Here is a 20,900-nt window from a genome sequence, read left to right on the forward strand (position 1 = left end):
GCATGTTGGAAAGTACTTTGTTCTTTACCATGATAATTCTCTTATTACAGGTGAAAATGATGTGTGCACTTAGTGCTCAATAATAGATAGATGCATTATTGATTCAAGTTGTTCACACTCTAGTGCTCTTTAACCAAACTTGCATGAACTTACTTGTTAAGAAAACTTACAAATAGTACCTACCTTTGTATATTCCCTTTTTATAAACCCCTAGGTGTTGCTTTTTCAGTGATATAGTTCTTAATAATAATAACCAATAATACTTTCTAGTGAAAAGTTTAAGCCTACATGTTAGTTCCTTACTAGCTCAGCTTTTTCTACAGCAACAGGAATAGTTTTTAAGTCGAAGGTTCTATTTTGTGTCTCAAAATCTCATTTCTCAATTCAGGTTTCTTACTAAAGTGCTAAATTTTTCTATTTACCCAATATTTTACTAGAGTGAGTGTTACTAAAAGCACAGATGTGGAACCAAATAGGCACTTAGAACTGTTTCTCTACATAAGAAGTAAAAGATGTTCCACTGATAAGACCTCTAATAAAGCTTTTCACTAGAATGAGAGGGAAAAAAGAAGCAGCACCTATGAAAACTGCTGCCTCTAGCTGCACTACTAATTTGATATGAAGTTTTGATTCAGAAGTTATAACCTCTCAAGCTTCTTGAGGAGCATTAATCTTACGAAAGCGAATCAAAGCCAAATGTACACTTAATAAGTTGTAATTCATAAGGTCTATCTATCTTCGATAAGGGGTAAAGCCAAAAGAACCAGTTTGAGAAGCCCCATTGGGTGGAGGGTGGAATCAGCATCTCATTCAATTCCCAGCAAAGGTTACTTATTTGATGTTTCATTGCAACGCTAAACATTTAAAGTTACTAGATAGGAACTCTTAACTAAATCTCTAGGCAATAGATAAGAGTCAAAAGCGCGAAGAAGAGCAAGAGCGGAAGCCGTTTGGACCAACTTACATAAGCACTTTTTTTCGGGGGGCGTGCTTCTTGAACAGTTTCTCCGCCGGAGAAGCAGTGGTCAGATGATCGATAAATAAAAGCATGAAGGCAATGCTAATAAGGGTTACTGGAAAGTTAAAATAAGCTGGATATGATGCAGTTGGTTTTGATGTAAAAGCTACCAAAGATTCCTTGAACAACTCTACCTAAACCAGCAATTCTACTTTAACTGAACAAAACTTTATTGAAGAGAGCTACAACGATATCTCGGTTAAATAGTTTGGAGAGCCGTCTAATACGTGTCATGCTTGAATTTTGGAGTTTCATTCCAATCTAACAGTTTTTTTGCTGGAATGTGAAGAGTGTATTGGACGACGAATTTAGATAGGTCCCAATAAATGAGACTAAGTCACTCCTCGTTTGAGATTCGGGCGCGGGAGGTGAATTATACGGCTCACCAAATTATCTCAGCAAGTCATTGGAATCCATGCATAAATTCTGATATCAAACCCACAAAATTCTATGTATAATGCAGTTGAAGCAGGAAAAAACACTATACAATAGAAATACAAGGACAAATAATTAGAATTGAGGCAAGGATAATGATACTGACATTCATGGTTGGTTGCGGCATTTGATCAAACAGGTAGCGTCTCCGTAATAATACCGCCTTCGTACCACTCGTCGAAGTCCCTCTCCACCTCACCCGCAGCTTCCCCCTCCCCCAATCTCCTCAACCCTCGGATCAAAACCCTAAACAAGTACTCGTCCCCGACGCAACCCCCTCTCTTCATCCGCTTGTAGAGATCCCTCACCGCCTCCCCTCTCCCCGCTGCGATCAAAACCCTAACGAGCCGCGTGAGCTTCCACACGTCGTCCGAGGGGGAGAACCCCCCGCTCCCCTCCTTCTCCTCGAGCAGCTCCGCCACCAGGGCGTCGATCTCCTCGGCGGCGGCGGCGCCCCGGGCCATGGCGGAGGCCATCTCGGCGTAGAGGGAGAAGTCGGGGTTGGTGTACCAGGTCTCGCGGCGCGCGGCGGCGAAGACGACGAGGGCGAGGCGCCACCGGCCCTGGCGCTGGAGCTCGGCCAGCGCGGCGAGGAGGTCGGGCTTGAGGAGGCGGCCGAGGGCGGCGGCGGCGGCGGCCGGGGAGGGGACGGCGCCGTCGCCGGAGAGGGCGGCGCGCTTGAGGGCCTGGACGGCGAGGATGGCCTCGGTGCTGAGGGTGCGGCCGCGCTGGAGGGGGCCGCGGTTGTCGCGGGGCCCGCATGTGATGGCGAGGGAGCGAGTACTGGGGGAGTGTAGAGGGGAGAGGGAGGAGGGGACGAGGAAGAGGTTAGGGTTTAAGAGAGAGGAAAGCGCCATGAGAGAGAGAGAGAGAGAGGAGGAAGGAGACGAGAGCTCGAACGATGAAGTGATAAAGGACTCTGTGAACTTTCTTTCGTGCACCGAGTGCACTCATGCATTGGTGCACCGTCCGCATATCATCCGTCCATCGTCGTTTCGCACTTTGAAAACCAACCGTCTAAAATAGAGGAATTCGAAATGGCGCGGTGCACGGATACAGAGATGAACCGAGTGCATTAATAATTTTTCCCACGTTAACACTTCTTAATATGCCACATAATCCAATCTCAAAGTCAAAGTCAAAGTCAAAGTGAAAAGTTTTTTTTTTTTTTTTACCTCTCTTTTAGAATTCCTTGTAACCTGTTCTTTATTATACGGGATTAGTCGAAATACCAGTGAATGGAACATGAATCTCTGTTATATACAGAGTTCACTTTATTATTGATTAGATTTTTTTTTTTTTTGGGTTCAAAAAACGAAACAATCTATTCCGTTACCAGATTATGTCTTATTTATTACTTCCCAATTGCATAGGTTCATATCATTCATAGCATGTAAGATGCTAATAAAATACAATGACATATAGTTTTCAAATAATTAGAACCCAATCCTGGAGTTACACTGCTAATTCAAATTGCATGTGCATGCTGATCAGGAACAGTAGCAGTAAGAGTTAAGAACATAATGCGTCTACAGAAGAATCCATATGAATATCTACGCCCACATCTGAATCACTTTCTCTTGTGCTTAATTATCCATGAACTGGGTTTCTCTGTTAGCAGAAAAATAAGCAAATGAGGTTACACAAATAAAGAAGGAAAAATGGAAAAGTTTTGAGCAGAGTGTAAATCTTACATCTCTACCGGCGTCTCTCTTTCGCCAATTTGCCAAATTGGGCCCTGTAGCGAGCACATCAAGTTAGAATACAACATGCTAAATTTTTAGCTCTAAGGTATAAATAAGGGCCTCTGCAATCTTATTTAGATTCTGCAAAACGAGTAAAACTATTCAAAAAAGTATTAACAATTCTTTTACTTAAATCCATCGACAGCGTAAGCGAAAGCTGTTTTCAGGATCTTATTTCAGCCTTTTGTGACAATAAAAACTCTATGTTATTGCTTTTTCCCAAGTATGCGACAATTGCTTCATAGTGTTAAAAAAAAAAAAAACATTCCGGCACGGAGAAAATGAAGTAATACCTCTATAAGGTAATCCCGGAGGCGGTAAGGAGTGTGTTTCTGGCCCTTGGTAGTCGATCTCGTAGATCTCCGGCACTGCAGTATCTTGAACAGAAGCTGTCGCATATCAATTAACTTAAAATCAGCTAATATCCTTCTAATCATTAATTGCTCGTGCAAATCATTTTACCACCAAATGGAAACCACAAAGAGTTGTAAGAAAACGAATACAACAAATAACATACTGCTGAGATCAAACCTGTAAGTTTTTTATTTTTCTGACAAAACAAACCTGAATATACAGTTGACAGAGTCACTGCAAGAACCAAAAGGATAAGAACATAAACTCGAGATCTTCGCGCCATTTTCCACTACTCTCGACTTCGTAATCGCCACGAGAGGAGGAATCAAATGAATTAAGCCATCACCATTATTAAGAGAGCAAGGTATAGCTAGCATATGAGGCTGGTGATGGTGATGCACCATTAAATTATGATGCACCTGCACCACTAATTAGCTAGATGCTACAGTGGGGCCTGGTTTTACCGTAGGATGCCATGACCAATTGNTCTCTTAATAAAAAAAAATACCTTACATAAAATAATTTTGATCAAGAATGTAGGTAACATCAGGGATTAATTTGTTCTGATCGAGTGGAAGATCACTGTTTTATTTTGTTTTAATTGTGAAAAAAATGTTCTTCCCATCACCTAATTTGCTCGCATCTCCTCACACAGTGTGAACAAGTATTGTGTTTGTTTATGAGTTATGGTTGAAATGTCAATCACCACCAATAAGCTTTTTAGTTAATTAATTATTATGGGCCACCTATTGAAAGGAATTCTTCTACTTTGATCTTGGCATGTTTAGCTTCTTCCTCTCGTGAATGTAGAAGAGGCACCACACACACTAGACAAAGTACTGCAATTGTTCTTATATCTACACATTTAAGCTTGTGAAAGTAATCTCTTTTCATATATATATACCTTTTTAAGTTCTTATGTAAAAAACCTGATCTCAAGAGGAGGAAATTAAAGTTGCTTTTGGGGTTTGATAAGTCATTTACATAACAATTCAATTTTACAGTGCATGGTATATATATATGAAAAGAGATTACTTTCACAAGCTTAAATGTGTAGATATAAGAACAATTGCAGTACTTTGTCTAGTGTGTGTGGTGCCTCTTCTACATTCACGAGAGGAAGAAGCTAAACATGCCAAGATCAAAGTAGAAGAATTCCTTTCAATAGGTGGCCCATAATAATTAATTAACTAAAAAGCTTATTGGTGGTGATTGACATTTCAACCATAACTCATAAACAAACACAATACTTGTTCACACTGTGTGAGGAGATGCGAGCAAATTAGGTGATGGGAAGAACATTTTTTTCACAATTAAAACAAAATAAAACAGTGATCTTCCACTCGATCAGAACAAATTAATCCCTGATGTTACCTACATTCTTGATCAAAATTATTTTATGTAAGGTATTTTTTTTTATTAAGAGAAAATAATAGTAAAGTGATATATAAGAGCCATCTAGGACATCGTGAAAGTCTGAAAGAGAAATAAATGAGAAAATAGAATAAAACAAAGCGACAAAAAGAAAAGGTACATGGTCAAAACAAATAAAAATAAGCTAGTGATGATACACATACCACAATCTCAGAAAGTGTCGAATACCAAAAAAAACCTTATAGGATTTCATACTTACGTCTCTATAACTAGCACTATTCCTCTCCAACTAAATTGTGTGTAGGATAAAATTAATATAATTATCTAGCATGGAGTAAGTGCAACATGACTTAATTGTAAGAAGATTTTTTATAGTTTTATTATTATTATTATTATTATTATTATTATTATTATTATAAGGTGCATAGATGAGCCAATTGAGATGTTGCTTATCATACGTTAATTGGTCTCACATTCAACAACAACAACAACAAAAAGAAAAGAAAAAAAAAACATTTATATTACAATTTGAATCGTGAGAACCAATCCTTCTATAATTTTGTTTGAGTTGGTGTTGGTACATGTGCAAATTGATCCGGACCACAAATGCGACCACCCATGAATACTAGTCCCGCACGCATTTCCCTTCCCCTAATAAGAAGCTACCCATTTCCCATGCCACTCTATCTCCCCTCGGCATACTAACGTTTCGCTGCACCTGGTGCATATGTTTTTATGTACACCGGCTTTGCCTCTGTGCAAATATATATATATATATATATATATATATATATATTCGTTCCTATGAGCAAAGATTTTTAAAATAAGCTTCTTATAAACGAAAGATATTATTTCAAAAGATTGAACGCGTGCCTTTTATCGAACTAGTGAGTTTTAACTAGTTGTCAAATTATTTATCATTCAGGATTTAAGATGGATGGAATAGGATAAAAAAAATAATGTTGACATTTACTTCGGCCTATAAGGTTAGAATTGAATATGATTGATCTGGAAAAAGGATCGGTTTCGACCCCTATCGATTAAATGGTTAGATCTACCGTTCCAGCGTAGGCTGCATAGCTCTTTTATTTCATTCTATTCTGTCTAATTATGAATGCAGAGGGGAGCTTTGGATAAGCGATCTATGGAAGTAGTCATGAACCAAGTGTAGGCAAAAGTCTCATCTGAGCTTGGATTTTGCAAAAAAAAAAAAGAAAAAAAAAAGAAAAAGGAGGATCAGCTTGTTCTTTGTTATCCTTTCTTATTGAGCTATAAGTATCCACATCAGAATGAATCATTCGACTTATCAAGCTATCTCAACTAAGAAGCTCCTCGGCTCGTCGTGCTAGTTTGATAGAAAAAGTATTCTCTATACCAGATGTAAGACATAAAATATATCTCAATCAATCGTACTATCCTTTACTTTTTTTTTATTAAATCAGTAACAAAATTAAACTAAAAAATATTATAGTGAATATTCAATGAACTATAGGTGAACTATCTGAAATTTTTTTGTATATAATTTAATAAAAAGTTAGCTGTCCAAAAAAGAAAAATCATAAAGTACTAAATTAATTGACTTTAAATTATAAAATGTTAAAGTGAAAAAGTGTAAAGTTATAGGTGCGGTGTCTACCGTTCACTATTTTTAATATAGTTTTTTTTTTGGGTAATAATACGATACTTGTTGGATGTGTTATGATGACGTCACTGGGTCTCTCCGACTCTATCCGCTCGAGCAACTCGCCGAGTTCGGAAAAATACGACTCCCTATAAATACAGCACAGACGAAAAATAAAAATAAAAATTAAAGGAAAACTCGCGAATCGGGTAACCAAATCGATCCCGCCCCGAAAACTCGCTAACAAAATGCAGAGGCTCTCATCGTCGCCGCTCCGAGCTGCGGCGGCGCTCCTCCACAAGCGGCGTCGGTGTCCGCAGAGCGCAAGCGCCGCCCCGTTCTCCACCTCCCTCCTCTTCGACGATACCCAGAAGCAGGTTCCAAAATCTCAAATCCTCTCCGTATTCGAAGAGATCAACAATCGCTGTTGTTGTTGTTGTTGTTGTTGTTGTTGTTGTTGTTGTTGTTGATCGGAGGATACGATTCTGAGTTAGGTTTTTGTTTTTGGCGAGCAAATTTTGAGCTCGAGAGCGCACTTTGATCGAGCGGAGTTTGAAACGTTTCGTTTTGATGCAGTTCAAAGAGAGTGTTCATCAGTTCGCGCGAGAAAGCATTGCTCCCCATGCAGCAAAAATTGATGCAACAAATCAATTCCCAAAGGTCGTGTGATTTCACAATTTTTAAGATATTGATTGATGCAGGGTTACTATTATTCCTATGATATCTGATCAGATGGTTAATTTTACAGGATGTTAACTTGTGGAAGCTCATGGGAGATTTCAATCTCCACGGGATCACCGCGCCAGGTAAAACCATTGATGTAGCAGGATTAATACCGCTTTCGTCGCGCACATTTAGCTAGTTTTGTTATCCTTTTAGGCAGTTAATCCATATCCATCTCTTAATCCATATCCATCTCTGTTACTATTTTTCTGTTTTACATAACATCCATGAGCACGTCCCAGGCGTTATCGCTCCTTTTCCCCACAGATAACTTATAATAACTCATCTTGTTCATTAGAGGAATATGGAGGGCTCGGTCTCGGCTACTCATACCACTGTATAGCAATGGAGGAAATTAGTCGTGCTTCTGGATCAGTCGGCCTTTCTTACGGCGCCCATTCGAACCTTTGCATCAACCAATTGGTACTGGCGTTATATTATTAGACATTCCTATTAATTATTTTTCAGCTTACAGCAATCATATTCTGGTACGCCATTCCAGCTCCGTCGTGTTTATATGTAGGTGCGGCATGGGAGCTCTGCGCAAAAACAGAAGTACCTTCCGAAGGTTTTGCTCCGAAACCTATTTAAGTTTCAATTTCTGAAGCATAGCGAACTTCATTTTCTTGATAATAGCCTCTTTTGTTGCCTATTTTGCTGTGGCCGGAACTCTTTTTGTTCAGTTTCTAGAGGGTTGCTGATGTTAGGTTGAGAACACGTCATGCAAATTTATGACGTCTTTGAGAGCCTTCTCATATTTTTAGTCTTGATCGAAACCATAAAATGTGTTATAATTTATGATCAGTAACTCATTGGTGTGTAGGCATTCACATTTATCTCACTGATGTGTAGGCGTTCACTTTGTCTCTGGTCGTAACTACTTCCATTGCTAATATGTTTTTCCCGATATTTTTCTCTGCAAGTAAGCACTTATATTGTAAAATGACACATTACAACCTGTTAGTGCGTAAAATATCTCTTTTTCATGCTAACCTAATGTACTTTTATCTGAAGCTAATCAGTGGGGAGCATGTAGGGGCACTAGCAATGAGTGAACCTAATGGTAAATGAATATTCTATTTTTCATTTCCATGTGTGTCTTGGGTTGTTCCATTGATTGTGCGTATGGTTTTGAATTCACTTGTCCAAATTTTCAGCTGGTTCTGATGTCGTCAGTATGAAATGCAAAGCTGATAAAGTTGATGGCGGTTATGTTCTGAACGGTAATAAGATGTGGTGCACTAATGGCCCGGTGGCTCAAACATTGGTACTCCAATCATTGACTGATTCCTTGTCCTAGACTTGATTTTTTTAGTAACATAGCAGCAAGTATCCACTTATAATTTATTAGTGAGTGGTCACTAGTGTATTATTTTGCAACATTTTGCTCCTATAACCAGCTTGGTAAACAGATATTTGGAACTTGAAAGCCATCTTTAAACTTAAATGATCTGATGAATATGCATCTACTTGCAATGCTTCAAATGGCTCACTTTAAGCTGTTAGAACTGTCATACTACTGTCGTCTTAATACAATATATCAATGTCTTTCAATCATGAAAGTCTTCCACCAGCATTTAGTTAGTTATTTCATTTGCATCGTGTTCATAAATTCAAATTCCATCATTTAAGTTCTGGTTAAGTTATCATGTTTCGATCACCTTGTGCTTCTCTGTTCTTCACAAATAAGTTGGATTTGGAGCAGGTTGTTTATGCAAAGACAGATATATCTGCTGGGTCCAAAGGAATAACTGCATTTATAATTGAGAAAGGGATGCCGGGGTAAGTTCTAAACCAACTTGAGCTTGTGCCTTTTCTTAGGGATGCTGAAAAACTTCTTTCAGCCCTTTGTCTCTCCCTTTCTTTGGTACTTATGGATTAACTCTTGTTGAAAAGACACTATTTTATTTTCACTTTTGAATTCTGCCGCTATATTTCCTTACTAGAGTTTTTTTCCCAAAAAACAAAAGAAAAAGCATGAGTAATTGAACGGCTCTGTGAATCAGATAATATGACTTCTGTAATTTCTGAAGCAGAAAATAAATGCTTAAAAGTTCATGTGCTATAGTTTCGAATAAACTTGGTTCATCGTCTAAAGAACACTTCAGTTGAATTTATTTTCATGTGTTTCAGATTCAGTACTGCCCAGAAATTGGACAAACTTGGTATGCGAGGGAGCGACACGTAGGTTATCCTTTTTCATCCAACATAATCCACTTTTATAATTTGCACCTCCGAAAGCAAATTCCTTATGCTTGTCTATGGGCAATTTTTTATAGATGCGAGCTTGTGTTTGAGAATTGTTTCGTACCTGAAGAAAACATACTTGGTCAGGAAGGGAAAGGTATTCTCCTCATTATTAGCTAGTTATTTATGAATTTGAAATAACTTCTTGAGGGCCAAAAAAGTATTGTCAGAGACGATTTGTGCACCTTACATGTCTTTGCATGAATTATTGCTAGCTTAGTACTTCGTGCTTTATCCAATGTTTCGCGCTTTATCCTATTTTCTCACTATTTTCTATAATCGACCTATCTTGATTCTTGAATGATTGCACACCATATTTTTCTCATGATAGGAGTTTATGTCATGATGTCGGGGTTAGATTTGGAGAGGCTCGTTTTGGCTGCAGGCCCCATCGGCCTCATGCAGTCATGCCTTGATGTTGCTGTTCCCTATGTTCGCCAGAGAGAACAGTTTGGCCGTCCAATTGGTGAATTTCAGTTCATACAGGTATTTTCTTTTCTTTTTCTTTGTCCTAGTTTTACTTTTCTCCCATTCCATTTAAATTTGCCCCTTTTGTTCATTCTTTAACAGTCAGCAAGGTAAGTATTCTCATACAACCAAAGCTAATAACCTAAAGTTTCGTCTAACAATTTTTGGATCTAAATACAGGGAAAATTGGCTGATATGTACACTGCCTTGCAGTCATCAAGGTAAATATTCTCATGCAACCAATGCTAATAACCTAAGTTTCATCTAACAATTTTTGTTTCTTTTTCTCCTTTCAGAGCATTCGTGTACTCTGTTGCTCGGGAATGTGACAGTGGAAATGTCAACTCGAAGGTATGTTTCACATTAGTTCGTTCCTCTGTCTTTATGCTTTGGAACTTATTATTAGTCATCAGTCTTGTACAGTTGCTCTCAAAGTGTATTTGTGTGAAGTTTAAATTTAACTTCACAAGTTGTGAAGTTCCATTTAGTTTGTCGATTTTTTCTTTTTTGTGGTATAATGTTATTTGATTGACTTAACTATTGAAAGTAAGCTCCAGATGTTCATTGATTTTTAGTTACTCGTTGTATATCTTTGGTGCCTAGTAGTAAAGTATTCAGATTATTTTAGTCTATTATTCTCTTTAGAAACTCAAATTCATCTAAATTTGCATGAATACTTTTTATTTAGGATTGCGCAGGAGTTATCCTTTTTGCTGCTGAAAACGCTACTCAAGTGGCTCTTCAGGTAAAAAGAAGCTTTCTTCTTGTGTTATTTTCATTCCTGCTGCACTAATTGTTTCCCGATTTCACCTTGAAGGAAAAGCGCAAAGGCAAAATTTGCTTGCCATATTGCTAGAATACACAACTACTAAGAAAATTCAAATCATAGAAGCCACTTAAACCACACTGCTTTAGCCTTCCTCAGGCTCCATGGGGTCTAATCTGTTTTTCTTTTCTTTTCTTTTCTTTTTTCAAAATCATCATATTTCTGGCTGCCTGTGGCCCTGTGCATTTGATTTCCATATAATAATACCCTGTTTTCCACTACTAGTGTTTTTACATCGATTTAACATAGCCATCTTTCAAGACTCGGGCAAATTTAGTTGGCTTGTATTATGTAGACATGTTTCTTCTGCTGCTCTAAGTTATTAATTCCTTTTGATGATAAAATGAAGGATGACTTGTTACTGTCTTCTGAATTAGCAGCCTAACGTACACACTACCTAGTGCAGCGCGAAGCACTCAGAACCTTATGTTGCTACAAAAATCGCCTTTTGATTTTTCTGCAAGTCCTTTCCGCCTTGAAAATATTCAATCAAGCAATTGCCTTGTATCTCCTGATATTCAGTGTCTAAAGACTATCATAGTCTCCCAAACATTTCCATTCCTATTCACTGCACACACTCACTTGTACTCTTACTTCTTTGCCTGTTGGATTCAAAAAGGGCACATAGAGACTTAAAATTATTCTTGATTAGTGTTATTGATGAACTAATTTTACAAGAACGCATAGTTAAGAGGATTCTTTCTGAGAGTGCATTGATATAATATTTTCTTTGCAGATGCTTAAGACCTATTCGTGATTTGAAATTTCTGTCATTTATTGCAGGCAATACAATGCCTTGGTGGCAATGGGTACGTTAACGAGTACCCAACTGGTCGCCTTCTGAGAGATGCTAAACTATTCGAGATTGGTGCGGGCAGTAGTGAGATACGAAGAATGATCATCGGCCGTGCGCTCTTCAAAGAAGAATGATGGAAAAAAACAGTGCCTGGAGGTGATGATGATAAATTATCATGAGAACCTCCATGGGGATTAGATTTTGATGGAACTACAGGATACAAACGCTTGATTTTACTCCTCATATTGTTCCATCTGAACAACCTGTATTTGCACTTTCAAGAGCTCCCTCTCAATACACAATAAAATAACTAACTTTGATCCATACGCATTTGCATGCTACAGTACACAGGTGGATATTGTACAAATTCTATGGAAATGAAGCCGTTGAGCAAGCATTTATTGGCTATACTACGACCTGCGTACTAAGTTCTGGTATGGTACATGAAATTGACAAATTGTCCAAATAAAGTGCAGTATAAGCTACGTAGTCTATTTTGTAGATCATCTTCGGTGAGAATTATAAAGCAGTATTTTAACATGTTTCATATGGTTTAAACATGTCCAATTACTTGGTTCGCATGCGGTTGCCATAAACAAGACCAAGAATCTTGGTTTAAGGCGATCAGAAAAGGTGAGGCTTTTAGTTGAAGAAAAGCTTTTCCAAAAGAATGAAGAAAATTATTCACATAGCCACCCGGCGCATTGCGGGGGAAGGCTACATTGTCATTGCTGTTGCTGTTGCTGTTGCTGCTTCTGTAGTTCTATAATAAATACAATAAAAAAAGAATGCGAAGATTGGATCTCACAACAAACCACTTTCATTCTGGGATCTCTGGTTGCGTCTCGAATTAGAGCCCCATTCGATGGCCTGCGCGACGGCACGCTCACGCTCGATGGCGCTCTCCTCTTCTCTCTTACTATCATCACTTTGATTAGAAACTTCTAAGGTTTGGAACTGAGACTGAAGAATCGAGGTTCCGTTGTGATCAACGGAGGACGCCGTGAGGAAACTCAGGGCCACCACGACGTCGGTCATTAAAGGACGGACGGAGGCCTCCTCTTGAAGGCACATCGCAGCCACTGCTACCGCTTGATTCAGGCCCCTCTCCGGGTAGTCCCCTTCTAGGAGCGGATCGACGAGCTCGATGTACCGCTTCTGCTCTTTGAACATGGGTTGTGCCTGCAAAAATGCAGAGTTACAAACGAGGGTTACACGGGAGAACGAAATAAGGATAAATAACTAATCCAAAACTAATAATGCATTACAAGTTTAAGAGGAAATTTTTTTCGTAGTAGTTAATAATGCAATATGTGCAAGCCAATATTAGAAAAAGGAAAAGGATTTATGAAACATACCCAATTTACAAGAATCTGCTCGTCGGCCGGTCGAGTGGTGTCAATAGCTTTTCTTCCAGTAATTAGCTCAAGCAAGACAACTCCAAAGCTATATACATCCGACTTCACAGTTAATTCGCCGGCTCTTGCATACTCTGGCGCACAGTAACCGTAAGTTCCCATCACCCTCGAGGATACGTGCACTTTGTCTCCGACGGGACCAAGCTTGGCGAGCCCAAAATCAGAAAGCTTTGGATTATATTCTTCATCGAGTAAGATATTTGACGATTTAAGGTCGCGGTAAATCACAGGCGGGTTAGCCTTTTCGTGAAGGTATTCCAGGCCCTTAGCAGCACCAAAAGCTATTTTCATTCTGTAATACCAGCTTAATGGCTTCTGATCAGTAGAAATTTCTGCAGCAATAAAGGAGTGCATGATTTACGATCGAGTTTATACATATATATATAGATAGATATATATATGCAGAAGCACTTCGTAAACATGGAAGTATGCGTGCATTTGAGAAGTGCGACAGGAATAGAACAAATACGAAACAAATTTGGCTGATCCAAATATAACATACCAAGCAGATGGTCTTCAACTGAACCCAGGGGCATGTACTCATAAACCAGAAGCCTTTGGTCTCCATCCGCGCAATATCCAATAAGCTTGACTAGGTTGGGATGGTGCAGCAGGCTGAGCATCAGAACTTCTACGAGAAATTCCTTGTTACCTTGCAAGCCATTCTTGTCCAGTTGCTTCACAGCTACAACCTTGGCGACGGCGACACGGTGTCAGGAAACAAACAAACATCCGCAAGTGAGTAAATATCTGAGTTGGCTTTTCAATTGCGCGAACTAGTAGTTAGGCATTTAGCAAACATATACAAAATCTTTTAAGATATTTAGAGAAAAAGAAGAACCAAGTACCTGCTTAGTGTTGGCAAGGCGCCCTTTGTAAACTCTTCCGAAACCTCCTTCACCAATAAGGCAGTCGGACCGGAAATTCTTTGTAGCCGTCGCGAGCTCTCGGAATGTAAATATCTGCGCAGCGATGTTCCCATTGCCGGATTCTCTTTTCGCTGTTCTTTCTGGTGAAGCCCTTTGTACAGGGTTCTCTGCACTAGGAGCTACATGTTATGTTTGATATATATCTAAACGAAAAACTAAATCAAACAATTTGATGAAGAAAAGTGTGATTAAAATCATTAATAACCAACCAACTGTTTTTTTTTCTAGTGTCAATCTAATGGACTAATTTTTAATTTGATAAAAAATAGTCGATTAACGTATTTACATTTCCATTTGTCCCAGAAAGTTTTCATTTTGTGTGGAGTAAAAAAATAAAATAAAATAAAAATTATTGATTATCAAGTGTTACCAAGTCAATTGTTGCATTTATGATGCTTTTTCCACCAAATCGAATATTGTGGCCGAATTTAGTTGTTTGCGCCAAATCAAATTTAAGATAATTCGACGATTTTTGGCACCATATGAAGAACGCGGGGGAAATTGTAATTGAAAAAAAGGTGCAGTTTTTACCAAAGTAAATCCCGTGGATCGAATTGTTGTTAGAAGAGATTAGAGGATATTTGTGTTTCTAACCCAAACAACTGTAAACCAGTTTGTGCATTAATTCAATCAAACCAACAACATCTCACCAGGTTTTTTGGGCAATTCACTCTCCCTCTTCGAGACGAACACTGGCGCCGTCGACGCCTCCCTCTTCGAGCCGATCTTCTTCGCCTTCTTCTCGCCCGACGTGAAACAAGAGAAGCAGCTCATCTCTCATCCAATACCCTAAACTCAACCCTTTCGTCTCTTCCCGTAATCACTCAATCCCCACACCAAATCACCCAAATCATAGCCGAAAGAAGAAAAAGAAGAAGAAGAAGGAGAAGAAGAAGAAGAACAAATTAACCTTAATTCCCAACAACCTGTTCGGCGAAATGCCAACAAGAAAACAATCGCCAACTCAATCGAGCTCCGAATCCAACGAACCCTAGAACGAGAGAAGGGGGGGTCAGAGGGGATCGTTTCAGAGTGGGGGATCGATCGAAAAGAGGGGGAAGGGAATGGGGAAGGGGCGATTTTGAAGGGGATTGACTCCGAGAGAGGTGGGAGGGGGTTGGAGAGGAGAGAGACATGTTCGATGGCGCCGCCCATTTCTCGGACCCGATAAAGCGCGCGAAAAAGTTTCGAACGAAACGAGGGTTTTTTATACCCCCGACGAATACCGTTGGAGGATTTCGTTGACTCTACGCTCCAACGGTCAAACAGTTCTAAATTGCACTACAGTCCCCCTACTCATACTTCGTTTGAGATTGTGCTAAATAATACAATGGAAAAATATCATATTGGTTTTCATACATTATATCACATCCCGTTCACCACCCGCAATATATTTTCGTACATAATATTATATTTCGTATATCACAATAAAAACTTGGGTAGAATACTATTAATAGCACCAAGCCATTGGTGCTATTAGTTTTTTAGCTCTTGGATTAGGAATTGTGTGGTTAGGATGATGTGGGCTCTTTAAGGTTGAGTGGGTGGTTGGTTGAATAGTATAATCTAATGGATAAAAATAATCAAAGAATTAAATCTAACAGTGAAAAACTCGATAGCACCAAGTCCTTTGTGCTATCAATAGTATCCCAGCCGAACTCATCACAATAAATTGATTATCATATATAACTTGACAATTCTACTGAAAAATTAAAAAATATATATTTTAATATACTTTTCACACTAACTCCGTTTTGCTTAATAGTGCTAAACGACTCTGGGCACTTTCTCCTCAAACACAAGAAGTTGATCACTGAACAATTTAAAATTTCAAAAATCTTTCATTTCATTAAGTTTTCTCATTATTTGTTGAGATGTAGCATTATTATTATCTAAAAATTAGATAATTGAATCGACTATACGACATAAATAGCATCATGAATTTATGATGCAGAGTATTTACTTACACAATGGATACATGCAAACCTTCGTGGTGCACGAAAATTAAAGTTTCTTTAAACCTTTCGGCGCAAAAATAGGACCGCTCGGTGTAGCAGCAAATAAGCAGCTTAAATTTCCTTTACCGAGTTTTGAATTGTAATCGAGGGGCATAAATTTTGACTCATCTAAGATTCAATATTCTTATAGAAATTACAGAGCTCAAATACAGATGAACGTGGTTCATTCAAAAGTATGAGACCTCTGAGGTGCCTATCCTGCTCCGAAAAATGGGTTAACCGTAATTACAGTGGTATCTTCACATTCCCACGTAAAAAGATGAATTAGAAACCACTAAAAAAAAAAAAGGAAGAAAAAAGGTAGAGTGTGGTGTGTTTCATTCCTCTTCAGTGGAGTCTTCGGTGGAGTTATACAGCATTGTTTCTTCGAAGTACTCTTCTGGTTCTGGCGGTTCTGGCGGTGACAATTCATCCGCTTCCGATGCTAGTGTGAGAGGGCCTTGCGGAATGCCGAAGAGAGTCGAGAATATCTGCCTGTGGCACTCATCGCAGAAGCAAAAGTACGAGAAGTGGCCTTCGCCAAGTAATCTGTGTACCGTCGCTCCGGGGACCACGCGCCGCACGTATTCGGTCACAGATGGCGGCACCACCCGATCATCCATCCCCTGCATGAAAAAAAATCAGCAATTTAGATCACAGCAGAATGTTTAAGTGTTTTCTCTTTTTTTGGTTTGGTTCCTCGTTATCCTTCGAACACGATGATGTTTGACGGAGAAAATTAAACAAAAAAGGTGGTTCAAAATTCTCATGCCGTTGAAAGATCGATTCATAGCTTCCGATCCCTCAAAACAGTAAGCAATCTAAATTACTATAAAACCATATAAATTATTATGCCAATTGTGAACAAGCGAAACATGCATATGGTAGAGCATTTGAGAAATCACATACGGACCTGCCAGATGTGTATTGGGCCAAGAAATCCGACCCACTCGCGTTCGACCTGAATGTACAAGGACTTGAGCCATGATAGCAGGCCTTTTCCGTCTTGCTGCTTCTGCACTTGGATGTCGGAGAGGCTGAAGCCCCAGTTAAAAACTTGTAACATGGCTTCTTCCACAAACGGTCTTGTGTCCCCCTGGCGAACTGATTCTGCGACATCCTTTTCCCAGAACTCAGTATAGATAGGATCTTCCAATAAAGATTTGTCCTGTGGAAATGTACGCGATTTTAGCAGTTGCAGTACCTTTCTTCCAAAAAAGATTCAAAATCCTGATAGCTAGAGCATTCAAAATCTAGTGAAAGAAGCATCTTATCAAGAAAACTAATGAGTAAAAGAAATCACAACTGCAACTAATATTACACTCTTGCAAGTTGATATTTTTGCAATTAACAAACTTTAGTGTGGATTGAAATATCTGCCTGCTAAGCACCTTTGTAGATGATTAGACTAAAACGAGATTTGGTTGCAGAATTGGTAAAGCTAGTGTTTGAAATACCTTCTTCCCTACAGACAATGATAACCACCTTTCTGGCTGACCTTGTTTTCCAGAGAGGAAGCTTCGTCGGTAGAAGAAACCAAGAAGCGAAGGAAACCTCCGAGCCAAAACATACATGACTTTCCTTTTTGCGGTCCACTTCTCCCATGTTTTATGCCTCTCTTCTTTGGTCATGCCGGAGTCATATGGATTCACCATTGGTGCAAACATGGCTACACCTGGAAGTGAAGTTGAAAACAATGGAATCAAAATAAAGTTGTGATCAATGCAGAATAATGAAGGTATTGTAACAATTAGGCTGTAGTCCACTAAATTCTTAAGCACACTTCCTTATTGAAGTTTATGGGAAACTCTGCATCAAATTCCACGAAGATATAAACTCGGTTACTTTAGGAGACAATTTTTTGCCAGAGGTTGTTTTATTGGACTAAGTTTATAAATCAATCTTGTCATCTACCAAATTGTATTGGAATATTGCTAATATGATTTGATTCCAGGCGTAACTTCTACATTTCAATCTCATTTCATAAAATTCCAAATATGTTCAACTTGAATATGTAATTCACATATTCCTAGTAGCTAGTGATGCCTTTTTTCAACTAAAGAACATGAGTCAAGGAAACATAATTTTGCATTACCAACTGAAATGCATGCAAAGCTTGTTTGAAAGTAATAGATCACTAGAAATGTATTCTGAAATTGATGGAAAAGCTTTCGCTTGGAAAATATGAAATAAGTAGAAAAGTCAAGCTGGTGTAGCCTCTCCTTCTTTAGAAAGGAAGACAAAGTGACAACTAACATTTATCCATTAATTCAACAAAGTGAATACGATACCTACAGACTCTCCAGTCTTAGGGAAGAAAAGCAAAGAGAACAGCATTTATCTGAGATGCATCACAACATCATACCAGCACTCCACTATGATTTATCATTGCATGCAAATAAAGGTTGTAAAAAATGAACCGCTCTACTAATAAAGGAACTATACTTTCTAGGTTATGAAATGCACGAGATCAGGCAAAGAACACCATGAAAAACAACCTGCCAGTCTGTCAGGAATATAACGAACAGCTGCCCATGCATGCATTCCCCCGCTTGAATAGCCTACCACCCAGAACTTGTCCATGACCCCAACAGCATCTGCTAAATGAAGCATATCGAAAGCAGATGAACTGAGGTTTCTTCCAGGATGAGGATCACTTTCGCCAAAACCAGGAAGGTCGTAAGTAATCAATCGGACACCAAATTCTTCCAATAGAGACGCTTTAACGCCGGGTATTCCTGTACCAGAAATATTATATTATAAGGACTCGTCCTGGAACAAACATTTATGGGGACAAAACTAAATTAGAAGAACATATACCTGCTAGTCGCGAAGAAAGAAAAGAATGTGGGGCAATCAGAGAAAACCTAGCCCTCTCAGGGGGGATACCTTGCTCCTCATAAGCCAGATACCTTCCATCAGGAAGTTGAATTCGGTTAGCACTGGGAGGACTTATGTACAGTTTCTTCGGTGGTTGAACTGAAGCCTCACTTCTCGTATTTACATTTAATACTGCACAAAAATTCTCATGAATAAGGAGCAGAAACAGCATGGCAGAAGTACAGAACTACTAATATTTTTTCTCACCGATAGCACAAGCTTATATGCATATGCATAATATCTCATCTCACATTTTAAAATAAACAGACAACGTAAGTTCCACTATCTAATCACAATTAAATAGAAGAGAGACAAATTGAAAATGAGAACAACAGCTTTCTCCTTACTGACAGAAGGATTATGCCACCAACAACAGATCGATGCTCCACATGCTTTTCCTTAATATCACATCACTTATTATGGCGCACAAAGCAATACTCCATTTTAAATGACGCGATCAACAATGAAAATTATGTAAGCAATTAGTCAACCAATCAAGAAAATTGAACTGTCATGTAAAGTAAAGGTGGTTGAAAATTCTGGCAAAAGGGGAAATTAAAGGACAGTGAGTAGCACTACTGTTATAATCCACACATTGAAGAAATTAACAAAATGAATATCCTAGAAATTGAACTGATAATGCTGTTTCAATATGCGCAAAATGTAGGTAAATAGGATATTAACATAAGTAGTTTTCTTGCATTTCTTTTTGCAAAGCAATAGTTGATTATTCTAACAAGAATCAAGTAACAAATTTGTCCCTCCAAATTCATGCTCCATCAAACAATTAATTCCTTGAATTCACAAAAGAAAAGACAGTAGCATCATTCACAGGATTTGCTCACTCTCTAGATGAAAAGAATGAAAAGGGACAAGATTAAGCATTTACAATCTATTAATCTCAACTAATTTTGCTCTCCTCCTCTAACTCATCCCAAAAGCAAATCCAATTAATGAACCAACCAATTCACGGCGCCACGACATTACCTGTGAGTGCGAGGAGGAAGACGCCGATGACGACAGGCCACGCGTGCGTGGGATCCCGATCCTCGGGCAGGTACTCGTTCAAGAAGCTGAGCCTCTCCGCCGCCGCTGCCGCAGGCCCCCGGATCTTCTTGACGACGTACGTGTCCTCCGCACCCTCCAAACTCTGCTGCGCGATGTCCCAACACCCCTTCCCGAGCTCCCGCAGCATCTCCCCCGTCGACGACAAGAACCCCTTCACCTGATCCTTCAAGCTCTCCTCCGCCACCGCCTCCTCCGCCACCACCGTCGCCGACGCCGCCACCGCAGCAACTCCGTCGTATCTATAAAACCCGTCCCCCAAAACCCTACCTCTCAGATCCCCGATCTCCCTCTCCTCCCCCACCACCACCGCACCACCATCGTACCTGTAGAACCCCTCCACCTCCCCCAAAACCCTACCTCTCAGATCCCCATCGTCCCTCTCCTCCTCCACCTCCGCCTCCCCCGCCGCCGCGTCCATTCCGTACGCGGCGGAGTATCGGATCCCGGTGTCGCCGACGAGGCTCGCGAGCTCCTCGTGCCACGTCATCGTCCCCCCGCCGCCGCCACCCGCCGCCGCCGCCGCCGCCGCCGCCGCCATCTCCGCCGCCGAAACCCTACCCTCACGATCGCGGAGAAGGGCGGGGGAAAGAAAAAGAAACTACTAGAAATAGAACCGACGCGACAATTCGCACCGCAGCGTAGCGTGCATCAGAAGCTAATCAGCAAGAAATGGACGGACGAGATCCCGCGCGGGCCGAATCGCCGTAGGTTTTCGCCAACTCCTCGGCAACCACCATTGATCGGGGGGCCACAGTCGCTTTCGCTGACGCGGACTCGGCGTGGACGGGGCGAGGAGAAAGACGGGGCGGAGACGGCGACTCGCGATCGCGGCGGATAAAAAGTCGGAGGGGTACGTCTCCGCTCCACGGAACGTTAATTCCGGTGTAACGCTTGTATATCACTACCCGCTCGATGTTGACACGTGAACGGCCGAGACGTGGGTCCCACGTGTCATCGGGTACGCGATTTGTAACCGTTGCGTTGCGTGGCTTTGGTCGAGA

At 40.0% G+C, this 20,900-nt stretch overlaps 4 protein-coding genes across 4 annotated transcripts; 1 reads left to right on the top strand and 3 right to left on the bottom strand.

The window, feature by feature from the left end:
- LOC109709692 (pentatricopeptide repeat-containing protein At3g46870-like) lies at nt 1,171-2,376 on the bottom strand. Its single transcript, XM_020232018.1, has 2 exons — nt 1,560-2,376; nt 1,171-1,444 (listed from the first exon to the last, which is right to left on the bottom strand). The coding sequence occupies exon 1, from the start codon at nt 2,308-2,310 to the stop codon at nt 1,585-1,587; it is 726 nt and encodes a 241-aa protein (XP_020087607.1). The 5' UTR covers nt 2,311-2,376; the 3' UTR covers nt 1,171-1,444; nt 1,560-1,584.
- On the top strand, nt 6,711-12,015 carry LOC109709388 (isovaleryl-CoA dehydrogenase, mitochondrial). The gene is made up of 15 exons (XM_020231598.1): nt 6,711-6,924; nt 7,124-7,207; nt 7,296-7,353; nt 7,569-7,693; nt 7,794-7,838; nt 8,285-8,333; nt 8,428-8,537; nt 8,976-9,052; nt 9,404-9,454; nt 9,550-9,614; nt 9,849-10,003; nt 10,166-10,206; nt 10,282-10,336; nt 10,674-10,730; nt 11,595-12,015. The coding sequence occupies exons 1-15, from the start codon at nt 6,796-6,798 to the stop codon at nt 11,739-11,741; spliced, it is 1,248 nt and encodes a 415-aa protein (XP_020087187.1). The 5' UTR covers nt 6,711-6,795; the 3' UTR covers nt 11,742-12,015.
- LOC109709387 (probable serine/threonine-protein kinase PBL25) lies at nt 12,281-15,157 on the bottom strand. The gene is made up of 5 exons (XM_020231596.1): nt 14,605-15,157; nt 13,874-14,061; nt 13,528-13,717; nt 12,966-13,357; nt 12,281-12,789 (listed from the first exon to the last, which is right to left on the bottom strand). Exons 1-5 carry the CDS (start codon nt 14,726-14,728, stop codon nt 12,412-12,414), a joined length of 1,272 nt encoding a protein of 423 aa, XP_020087185.1. The 5' UTR covers nt 14,729-15,157; the 3' UTR covers nt 12,281-12,411.
- Nucleotides 15,949-20,671, bottom strand: LOC109709046. Its single transcript, XM_020231099.1, has 6 exons — nt 19,819-20,671; nt 18,772-18,963; nt 18,450-18,689; nt 17,409-17,626; nt 16,865-17,119; nt 15,949-16,577 (listed from the first exon to the last, which is right to left on the bottom strand). Exons 1-6 carry the CDS (start codon nt 20,435-20,437, stop codon nt 16,290-16,292), a joined length of 1,812 nt encoding a protein of 603 aa, XP_020086688.1. The 5' UTR covers nt 20,438-20,671; the 3' UTR covers nt 15,949-16,289.

Source organism: Ananas comosus, linkage group 4 (genome assembly GCF_001540865.1).
Source record: "Ananas comosus cultivar F153 linkage group 4, ASM154086v1, whole genome shotgun sequence".
In the NCBI taxonomy this organism is placed as follows: Eukaryota; Viridiplantae; Streptophyta; class Magnoliopsida; order Poales; family Bromeliaceae; genus Ananas; species Ananas comosus.